This window comes from Fistularia commersonii, chromosome 6 (assembly GCF_037954325.1).
Source record: "Fistularia commersonii isolate RoL2024-O1a breed Wild chromosome 6, RoL_Fcom_v1.0, whole genome shotgun sequence".
NCBI lineage: Eukaryota > Metazoa > Chordata > Actinopteri > Syngnathiformes > Fistulariidae > Fistularia > Fistularia commersonii.
Window position 1 is genome coordinate 2320242 of NC_141289.1, and position 12259 is coordinate 2332500.

At 38.8% G+C, this 12259-nt stretch overlaps 1 protein-coding gene across 1 annotated transcript in view; it reads left to right on the forward strand.

The window, feature by feature from the left end:
• The window catches only part of efnb2a (ephrin-B2a), a 34501-nt gene that overhangs the window by 8570 nt on the left and 13672 nt on the right, over nucleotides 1–12259 (forward strand). Inside the window, exon 2 of the mRNA XM_086147740.1 lies at nucleotides 3990–4273. Within this exon, the coding sequence (XP_086003866.1) occupies nucleotides 3990–4273 (284 nt within the window). The remainder of the gene's footprint in view (nucleotides 1–3989; nucleotides 4274–12259) is intronic.

A 12259-nucleotide genomic window follows, 5' to 3' on the forward strand; every position in this document is an offset into this window, starting at 1 on the left:
GTGGTGGATCATACCACAGTAATAAGTCAGTATTACACAACTATTTAAACTCCAAAACTACTTAATTATTGATTGTTCATCAGTGATTATTATTTATAGAGTTTTTTTTTAATCTTAAAAAAATATAGAACAAAAGTTATGTTTTGTTGATGTACACTTTAGCCTCACTTAGCTTTAAGTATGGCCACATCTGCACCCATGCACATTTTCCCGGCATTGGATAAATAAAGATAAAACAAAAAATAAATGAATACAAAATCAATAAATATCAGAATAATACATCTATATAAATTATTTTTGCTATTTTTAAAATGATATTATAACACATATGTGTTTGTCCCTGTGGTGGGTGTATGAAGAAAAATAGAAAAAATAATAGAAATATGACATGCGATTTCGGGATCCGTTAGCCTAGCTTAGCATGAAGTGCTTGGATAGAGAGTAACAGGTTATAATGATCTCTCTATACGGGTTTCCAGCTTTCGGATCGTGGCCACCATGACACACAAACACACATACGTGCATTCAGCGCATACGCCCATGCTTCCGCTCTGTGTAAACACACACACACATGCATGCATGACTGCGACACACACACACACACACACACACAAGGTTAATGCATACAAATATGACTCCTTGCTGTTTGTGTCAAAGTGAAGCTCCCGAGGCGATTTTTTAAAGATCTCTCTTTCAAACCCCTTACACACACACACACACACACACACACACACACACATGCATGCACACACGGTGCCAGATGGCGCTGCAGTGCACCGACCCGACCATCCTTCTTTCTCCAACCCCCCCTCCCCCTCTCGCCCCCATGTGTCCGTCACTGCTGGACACTGTATTGCCACTGAGTGTGTCCTCAGGGTGTGTGTGTGTGTGTGTGTCCTAGTTTGCCGTTGAGCTTGTGCACAAGCACACACACACATATGCATGCTTGTGCACGGGCGAAAACGCTGGAAGCAACAGAGGAAGATGCAGGCGAGTGTGTGCACGTGTGTGTGTGTGTGTGTGTGTGTGTGTGGGCCTGAAGGACAAAGAGTGTGTGACAGATAAAGATGTAAGATCTGTATTTATTTATAAAACCGATGAGGCTGAATTATTATTCCTGCCTCCGCTGCTTCATTCAGAGCATGTCGTTAATTATGAATCGTCCTTCCCCCTTCTGCTCCCCCTTTGCTTCCCCCTTTGCTTCCCCCTTTGCTTCCCCCTTTGCTTCCCCCTTTGCTTCCCCCGTTGCTTCCCCCGCCGTCTGACTGTCTTCGTAGCAAAACCCTAAAAAAAGAAAACCGCAGAAACGCGAGGCTGCAGTCGGAGCCGGGAGAAAATTCATTTCCCGTCCATTTCCTGGTTCTCACGTAATAATAATAATAATAATAATAATAATGATAATAATTATCATATTATTGTTCTTCTCCTTTTTTATTTCTTTTATATTATTATTAACATCATCGTCATACTCATAAAACATTTTTTATTATCATTACCCATATAAACATTAATATATTATCATCATCATTATAACTGTTATTATCATAATAGTAAATATTATTGTTAATTTCTTGGCAGCTTGTTAGCCTTGCAGGTACTTGCGAAATTTTCCACCTTTATGAGCGCATTTTATTTTGGCTTTGGATTAGCAGTTAGCCGTTAGCATGTGCTAATTGCAACGCGCTAGCAGTGTCGCGTTGCGTTAGCCGCGTTGTGCTAATGGTAACTGTGAGAGCGAAACTCATAGTTTGGGTTTATTTCGGATTTCTCCGCACCGCGGGGAAATGTCCTCGTGCGAGGACGCGCTACATTTTAACCTTTACATTTTTTTACTGTATATATTTATATATATGTGTATAAATTTGGGGGGGAAAAAACAAACTAATCATTCAGTTGTTCGGTCACTGTACGTTTTTAGATTACAGTTAAAAAAAAAAGTCCCATATTTGAAAAATGGTTTGAAAAAGAATGATAAGTTATAAAAAGAATTCCAAAATGAATAAATAATTTAAAAAATCAATAGATTTTTTTCCAAAAATGAATGACATCTTGTCTGGCAATTAGTAGATAGTCTGTATATTGATGGGCTTCATTTTAAATGACATAAAAAAAAAACCCAAATTAATAATTTAGTTTTCAGTCATTGACTGCAACACAAGTTTATACCGGTCAGACTTCAGGTCCGAAAAGATTATGATGATAATCATAATATGATGGGAAAAAAAAAATTAAAAAGAAAGTTCATGAAATAATAGATTGTTTGAAAATGAATGGAATTTTCAAGAAAATAAACAAACAAATAAATTAAAGCAATAATAACGAATAAATAATTTAAGCATTAATGAGAACTTGTCTAGAAATTAGTAGATAGCCAGTATGTCGACTGTCTGCATTTTAAATTAGTAGGAAACCCTAATAAATAATTCAGTTATTCGACTATTGAAAGCATCATGAGAGTTCCAGTCAGACTTCTGGTCCGAATATAAAACAGGTAAAATAAAAAGGAAAAAATATATAAAAAGTAAAGTGTGAATAAAGGAAGACTCGTCTCAAATGTACGACTGATTTTGCAAAAATGAGCAAAATGAATAAATGGAAAAAAAAATGAATCAAAATTTAAAATATTTGAAATGGACAAGAGAAAAAAAAAGCTCAAAAGAATAAAATAAAAATGTTGATGAAAATGAATGAGAACTATCTATCTATCTATAAATAAATAGATACATTAATAAATAAATTAAAAATGGAAAAGAAAATAAATTTACCAAAAAAAATGAGATTTAAAAACAAAAAGCCTGAAAACGAATGAGGATTCGTTGCATATTTAGCAAGAAAGTATAAAAAAAAAGAAAAAACAACCAGATAAAGAAACAAAAAGCTCAAAATGACAACTCTATCTTTTCCATCCCGAAAAAATGTCAAATAAATAAATGAAAACTTTTTAAAAAAAATTGTAAAAACTAATGTTAAATAAAAAATAAAATAAAAAAAAAAATCAGCAAAAATAAATGAGGAATTGTGAACATTTCAAAAATAACCCGAAGTAATTTTATTAAGTAACGGCAGCGGGAAATTACCAAAAAAAAAAAAAATTCGAACCTGAAAATGATCCAGGGGGAAAAAAAAAAGTCAAATTTCCAATCAATGATCGACGCCAGATATTGAAATGACGGGATTTTTATTCACAGATATTTTCACTTCCTTGTGGAATCCTCTTCTCCGGCCTTTTAACACCTTATCACCGGACGAATTTCATCCGAAATTAAAAGACAGGATGTGTAATTACAGTGTAATGAACTGTTGGGTTTTAATGAAGACACTCGCTGGGAAACATCAGTCCCCTCAGCTGCGCCAACTTTTATTCCCTTGTTTTTAATTTCGCTGATTTCCGGTTAATTTCACGGATTTCACGGAAGAAAATTATTTTTTTTTATTTTATCTTATTTAATTTTATTTTATTTAAATTTTATCTGATCTTATTTAATTTAATTTAATTTTATTTTATTCAGGAGATTCTTTTTGGTCTCGTTTTGAATTTTCACGACTCTTCAGGAAGTTTAGTTGAAATTCCAAAAAAACAAAATATTTTTTTTTACACATTTTGTGTGTGTGTGTGTGTGTGTGTGTGTGTGTCCATATTGTTATTACTGTCGTCATTATTTTTGTCAAACTTGCGTGTCGTTTCTACAGAATTTCCTACAATTAAAAAAAAAAAATTAAATTTGTAACTATTGATTTTTTTTTCACATTTTTATTTCGGGAAAAAAAAAAGAATTCTGCATACTTTTCTCAAATTTCATGACATTTATTTAAGATGAATTTCTCACTGATTTCTATGTAAACACCTGTTAACCGCATGCAGATTATTGCAGATTTTTTTTTAAAAAATCCCAATTTTTTTTACACACCGATTCCACGTCCGATTTAGTCCCATGTCCCCTGAAACTCCGAACCGCCTGAATGCCGACGCCGTCTCGTCTTCCTTCCAGATTCGTGCAGGGCCAGGGCGTGGTTCTGTACCCCCAGATCGGAGATAAGTTGGACATTGTTTGCCCTCGGGTGGACGGCGGCGTGACCGACGGCGTGGAGTATTACAAGGTCTACATGGTGCCGCGCGAGCAGCTGGAGAGCTGCACCATCACCAAGGCCGACACGCCGCTGCTCAACTGCGTCAAACCCGACCAGGACGTCAAGTTCACCCTCAAGTTTCAGGAATTCAGCCCCAACCTGTGGGGCCTGGAGTTCTTCAGGGGCAGAGACTACTATATCATCTGTGAGTACAACCTTCGCGCCGATTGTCCGAGGAACCGTCCGGGCGACGGCGTGCTGAGAATCTGTCTCGGTCTGCGTCCTCGTATGCTAACGATAATGTGATGTGCCCGTTCGTCAGGCGTGTACCGCAAATCCATCCGTCCCCATCCTTGTATGCTGACAACCACTGGATGTTCCCGACATTGTAGGTCCTTGTATGTTCTGTCCATCTGTCTTGGAAGCTAACGATAATGTGATGTTCCCGTTCGTCAGGCGCGTACCATAAAACTCTGTCCATCTCCAACCTTGTATGCTGACAACTATAGGATGTTCCCAACATTGTAGGTCCTTGTATGTTCTGTCCATCTGTCTTGGAAGCTAACGATAATGTGATGTTCCCGTTTGTCAGGCGCGTACCATAAAACTCTGTCCATCTCCAACCTTGTATGCTGACAACTACAGGATGTTCCCGACATTCTAGGTCCTTGTATGTTCTGTCCATCTATGTCCTCTTATGCTAACGATAATGTGATGTTCCCGTTCGTGGGGCGTGTACCGCAAATCTCTGTCCGTCCCCATCCTTGTATGCTGACAACTACTGGATGTTCCCGACAGTCTGTGTCCTTGTATGCTTTCTCCGTCTACGTCCACGTATGCTAATGATAATGTAATGATGGTTTGTCGGCCATGTGCCGCAAATCTCCCTCCGTCTGCGCCCTCGTATGCTAACGATGATGTGATGTTCCCGTTTGTTGGCGGCACACAACATGCCGTGACTCTTTCTCCGTCTGCGTCTTCGTATGCTAATGACTATGGGATGTTCTCGACTGTCCGAGTCCTCGTATGCTTACGATGATGTGACGTTCCAGTGCCTTGGCAGCCCCACGTGCCGTAAATGTCGCCTAACACCTATGGGATGTTTCCGACTGTCCGTGACCTTGTATGCTTACGACGCTGTGATGTTCCCGTCAATCGGCAACACAACGTGTAGCGAATCGCTCCCCGTTTGCATCCTCGTATGCTAACGATGCGGTTAAGTTCCTGTTCGTTGGTAGCACGACATGCTGCGACTTTCTCCCTCTGCGTCCTCGTATGCTAACGCCTATGGGATGTTCTCGGCTGTCAGTGTCCTCGTATGCTAACGATGGTGCGATGTTTCCATTCGTCGGCCTTGTGCCCTTGAATCTCTCTCTGTCTACGTACTTGTATGCTCACAGGTAAGCGACGTTAGCGCCTGTACTCGTCCTCCTATGCTAACGATCAGCCTCATGCCGCGAATCGCTCACCGTCCGCATCTTACGTACGCTGACGACCGCGTGATTTTTGCGGGCTCTCAGAAAGGAGCATACGGGACTCTTCGGCAACCCTCCCGGCAGATTAGGGAAAATGAAATCAAACTCCTGGAAGCTAGCGAGACCTTGAAGGAACGACGGCAGGACGAATAAGGTGTGAGATTAATCACAAGAGTTGACTATATCACATTCGGTAGGAAAGAAATGCTACGAAAGTTTCAAGTTGCTAGTGAGAACTAAAAACTACAAACTACTGGAAATTTAAGGGGGAAAAATGGATCACCAAATGAACCATAATTTGGGGGTCAACACCTAGTTCTTTAGCCGCTAACCTTCCCACCCTAGCGTCCGTCTTCTCGCCTCACCCAGAGGTGGAGGACGGTCGCCGCCGTCCCCCCCCCCCCCCCCCTAAAGTTTCCAGCGCCCCCTCCTCCCGGTTTGAAGCGCGGGAGGTGGACCGAACCATCTGCGTGTCGCTGAGGGTTGGGGGGGTGGAGAAGGGGTGGTCGGGTGGGCGGTGGTGGGGGTGCCACGTCGCAGATAAGACCATCTGTGAGGCTCCGGCACTGCCATCTGTGAGCCGTCACCGCCGAGGCCTATATCTAATTCGTCCCAGGAAGTGGGAGTTTGGGGGTTTGGGGGCTTCGGGGGGGCCGGTGGCGTCGATCCCTAGCAGCAAAATTCAGGAAGCTACGCCTCTTAACCCCACCCGGGTTAAAATAAGATAAAATAAGTGTAAATTCCAAATTTATGATTTTTTTTTTTTTTTTTTAGTGTCAATTTTTTTTTTAAAATGACTGAAAATCACTATGAATTTTCACATGTCCCTGAAAGTGTGAAAAAAAAAAGTGAGAAAATAGTAGCTGTATTAAAATAATAACTAAATTATATTGAAATCATATTAAATGGTCATTTTCATGGTGTTTCATTTTCACCTAATTGTCAAAAACATCCCACAAAATAAGCAGATAAAACATTATTAATTTATTATTACTAACTCGTTGATAAATGTCATATTTTTTGATAAATAATAATATATTACAAATAACTTCTCAGTAATTTGGATTGTATTTATGGATTAAAAATCCATATATTTGAGTATTTTTCTCATAAATTGCCTGAAAACACAAAACGAATTCCATGAACTTGATGGCAATTCGCTAAAAATCATCAAAAATAATAATTTAAAGGTACAAATAAAAGGAAATGGCAGGAAAATGGTTAAAAAATCTGCAAAAGATGAATGCTGTTAAAGTTACGGAAAAACACCCTAAATTATTCAGTGAAATGCATTAATAAGTTAGATAACTTGGAAATTGCTTTAATTACTGTAAGAAAAGTATTTCAGAAATAACTTAAAAGTATTACAAAAAATATATGTAAATATAATTTTATTATTAAATCTGAGTTTGATGTGTTTTTTTATTAAAAAAAAAAAAAGGCAAGAAAATAAAAACGCTTCCCTTTTTAAATATGCAAAAGAAATTGTGAATTAATTCTGCCTAAATAGCAATTCTTACTTTTTTTTTTTTCTTCTCTAAACTAAGATAAAAATCAGAAAAAAAAAAAAGATAGAAATAAAAATCAGTTAAAAGTCTCGGGGCGCCGACGGATGAGATTTCACATCCGGCTGTTTTCCCGTCGGGACGCCCTCCTCGCTAAAACCCCTTCAAGTCTCGCAGGGTAAAAAAAAAAAAAAAAAACGAAGGAAAAAAAAAAAAAAAAAAGAAGAAAAAAAAGATGGCGTCCGCTAAAGGAGGTTAAACGCTGAGATAAACACGGCGGCGGTTTAACCGGAGTTTTTTCTGCAGAGAATAAAAGCCCTATCTGGTTACCTGAGAGGAGCCGGGCCAACATTAGATCTGCTGCACGCCTGGTGTGGTGTGTGTGTGTGTGTGTGTGTGTGTGTGTGGAGAGACTACAAAGGCTTCTGCCTGAAGAGGCGCAGACGCCCCCCCCCCCCCTTGACACCCCACCACCACCACCAGCCGTCTCCTCCTCGACTCCCACCGCCCGAACGCTGCGGTAAATTATTGATGAGCTGATGCTGGTGTTTACTCACCAGTGATCCGCTGGAAGGATGGGGATTTAGGGGGTCCGGGTTTCTTCGGCAGGGGGGGCGGGGGGGGTTACAAGAAAACGCCAATGTAGCGATAGCCTGTTATTTTGCACAAAAAAAAAAAAAATGTATGTGTAAAAAAAGAAAAAAAAAAAAAGGGGTGTTTTTTTGCAGGCCTTTGCATGTTATAGAGGTTGGCCATCTTTAATCCAGCTGTGCCGTCTAAGCATGACTCGACGGGAAAAGCGCATCGTCATGAGCGGAGGGTTTTAAGGCAGGCCTCCCGGCCAGCAGGGGGCGCCGCTGAGCGCAACCACATCCACGTTGGTGTTTATATCCATACGATATTTCTATCTTTTTCTTGCTATCGCTTGTCTTCTAACTGTCTCTATATTTATATTCATATTTATTTTATTTTATTCTTTTTAATTTATTTCTTGATATAACTGTTATGCTGCTTTGTTCCTGTATAAGCAACTGAATGAAGGAATGCTTGCATGTCTACATGATATTTGAATGAGAAGGTGAATGGTTGCATGTCTTCCACATTTGAGCCGCGAATGAATGAATGAATGAATGAATGTGTGTTTTTTTTTTAACATCTTTTTTGACATTTAAATGACTGAATGAATGAATTTTCTATTTTTTCCTGTCTTCTTTATAAACAAAACCCATTTAGCTGCAGGGGTTCAATGGGTGCAATTCTCCTGATGGCCACCGGGGGCGCCAGTGAGCATGTATTGCGTGCATGTGTGTGTGTGTGTGTGCGTGTGTGTGTGTGTGTGCTAAAGGTCGACGCCGCCCTTCTTTTTTTCCGAGCGACGCCGAATTAATCAACTGCCATTTAAGCTCCGCCCCTGCCGTGGCTCCCGGGCCTCCCACCTGCTTAGCTTAGCATCGTGCGACATCCGCGTAGCCGAACCCCGACCGCTAACCTCCACCCCGACCAGCGCTCCGGGGAACGCGGAACACTCGAACGCATCGCCGAGAGAGGAAAAAAAACAGCAACCAGACGTGAGGGGGAAGAAAAAAAACAACAAAAAAAAAAAAACATATATCTGCAGATTTGGCAGCTGTAGCTTCCATTTGTACTTAACCGTGCACGCCCATGTGTGTTAGCGCGCGCGTGTGTGTGTGTGTGTGTGCACGTTACCCCAAGGAGGAGGAGGAGGAGGTGGGGGTGTGTGCCGCTCCGGCGGAGAGCAAATGAGTTTGATGTGATTGTCGGCGGCAGCATGGCCTGCAGCCGAGAGCAGAGTAAGCTAGATGATGACATGGGGGGGAGAAAAGAAAGAGGGAGAGATGGAGGGGAAAGAAAGAAAGAAAGATGGAGGGAGCAGCCGAGCGAGAGAGGAGGCAGAGGGATGAGCTGAAGGGGGCAGCAGGAGGACAAGGACACCGACAGGATGTTTCATCGGTGGTTCAAATCCAGATAAAATACGGTTTCCTCTCGCTTTTAGCCGAACTCTTTCGTTTCTTTTTTTTTTTTTTTTTTTTTTCAGAATGCACTCCCTCCCCCCCAACGGAAGAATTTATTTTTAAATAATTTCTTGCCTTTTTTTTTCCAATTTTTCTAATTTTGTTGTCCCGTTTTATATTTTTTAAAAATGAAAAATCTGCTTTTTTTGTGTGTGCGTGTGTAAAAAAAAAAAAAAAAAGATAATATTATAATTTTTTTTAATTTAATCATCCATTTTTTTTTGCTAATGTGTGTATCTAAAAAAGATAATATTATAATTTTTTTAAATTTAATCATCCATTTTTTTTGCTAATCATTCCTGATAAATTTGTAAATATTTATATTTATTTATAATATTTCTTTTTTAATTTTTTTGTTCATTAATCAGCCGCAACTATATGTAATTATCGTTTTCGAATTAACAGCGACCTTCGGCCTCGGTCGCAACAGGAAGTAGTCGGTCACAACAGGAAGTAGTTCCCCGTCGCCGCGTCTCCAGATGGAAAGTTCCCTCTTGTTAATTTAATTTGAAAATGCACTTTCAGCTCCTTTTTCTTTTTTTTTTTTTCTACCGCAAATGTGTGTGTGTGCGCGTGTGTGTGTTGTTTAGCTGGCGTTCTTAATCCGGCCAGCAGAGCCAGATTGACGGCATTAGACTTTGGCGGCAGCGTCGTCGTTATCGCGTTATGAAAACGGCTGGCGGGATTAAAAGCATCCATCAAGGCGGGTGAAGGGGCGGCGGCGGCGGCGAACGGGGTTTTTTTTTTCGCCGTCACGTCGCCTCGAACGTCTCCGTCTCCGCCGACCCCCCCGTCGCACCGCGACCTCCCTCGGGTCGTGTTATTAAACGGTAATAACTATTCATAGATGCCATGATGGCGGGGAGTCCAATCCCAGGCATCTATTACTTTCTTGTTTTTTAGTGATTGTTTAAGACTATTTATCAACGTTTCAGTGTAAGTACATTTGAGAAAATGTTCTGAAAATTCTTAGATTTTACTTTATTTTTGTTTACATTTTTTTTTATTACAACATTTTGTCTTTATTTTTATCATTTCTACTATATCTTACTATTTAATATCGATGTATTATTCTGGCATTTGTCTTATTTGAAATTCCACATTTGACGTTTTTTCTAGAATTTTTATTAGATTCGATTTTTTAGATTTTTATTAGATTTTCATTTTATTTTGAAATCTTATTTCATATTATTATTCATATTATTTCATATTATTTCATATTATTAGCTTCACTTCCACATTTTTATGATTTGTATTCTGATGTTTTATCATTGATTTTATTAATATTAACCTTTTTCAATTTGATTTCCTTTTATTTAGTTTATTTTTCTTTTTTTAATTTTAATTTGCTAATTTTTTTTTAATCAAAATTCACCATTTTTTTTCCAGAACTTGAATGTAATTTTTCTAAAATTAAACAGCAAATCCCAGTCAAATTTCAAATACATTTGTGCGCTGCGACATCTCTTCCTGGGTCTGACGGGTCGGCAGAGGTTAAATCCCGCCGTGACCCCCGGCTCCCGGTTGCTCGGGGGTCACCGGGGTCACCGGGGTCACCGGGGTCCTGGTGTCCCCCCCCCCCCCCCCTCCACCCAGATCGCCATGGCGACCCTTGTCACAGGTGGTTAGGGACCCGGCTGGCAGTGCGACGGCGATGCGTACATGGTCCACGGAAAAAAAAAAAAAAAAAAAAACAGAAATAATACTCCACAATAAAAAAATAAAAAAACACTGTCACAATAAAAATTTTAAAAATTATTATGATAATGATTATTTAATATACTCAGAATAATGAGAATGATGATGATAGTAATATTTTAACATTTTAATAGTTATTATTATAACTATAAAAACAATAATAACACCAATACACGTACTACTGCTATAATAATAATAATGATGATGATCGTAACAATAGTGTTATTGTTGCACAATTATAATAATGATTATCAGACAACAATAAAAATACTAATACTTCTAGTACAGATTATAATAAAAATGATATTTTATAATTATGATATCGTCATAATAATGGTTAAAACACTAACAACAATAAAAATATTAATACCAGTGGTACTGATCATGTTTTTTTTAGAAATATAAAATATAATAATGATAATGACCAAAACAATAACAACAAAAAAAATACAAGTACTTCTAGGACTGAAATAATATTTTTAATTTTATGATTATTAGAACAATATCAACAATTATAATACCAATGATGATGATAACAACGATATTGTTATGGTGATACAATATAATAATGATGATTATAACTATATACTAATAGTACTGATCATAATAACATTTTATTACAACTATACCATCATAATAATAATTATTCAAACAATATCAACAGTTATAATATCAATGATAATGATAATAACAATAACGATATTGTTATAGTGCAACAATATAATAATGATGATTATAATGATTATAATAACAATAAAAATTTTAAAATAATTTATTTTTACAACTTCACCATGAAAGTAAATAAGTATTAAAACACAATCATAATACCAATATCTATACTGCAGTATTAATATAATCATAATAATCTTCATTTCTTATTTTTTCAAGTCAGAAAAACAACAAATAACAGTGAAATCAATCGGCGATAAAATAAAAAGCTGTGAATCTTCGTCTCCTCCTCACCTCCGTCTGAACCCCCGGCCCTCCCACTTGTTAAGCGGCGGCTGATTTTCCACCTCCTTCATTCGATAAACAGGGGAAAATTAAGTTAGAGTGGTGGGTTAACTGAGTCGGGGTGGCGGTGGGGGGTGTTTACGATGTGTGTGTGTGTGTGTGTGTGTGTGGGAGGGGGAGTTGATCTCTCTGTGCAGTTGCTAATTTCACAGGTGGCTGTGACACACACACACACACACACACACCGACGCAGGCTGTGAGGACATGTGTGCCTGTTTTGACAGGTGTGTGTTTGCACGCGTGTGTGTGTGTGTGTGTGTGTGAGAAGCTGAGAGGGCGACCGACGGGCCGTAAATGCGAGCAGCTGGAAACAAACAACCCTCCGTCACCTGCTGAAATTAAAGAAAAAAAAAAAAAAAAACAAATCGTCGGCAAACTTTAGGGCGACTTTTTAACATTTTAATTTTCCTTTTAACAGCGACGCCCACTTTTAAAATGAAATAAAATTGCGTCCGTCTGTGAGTTT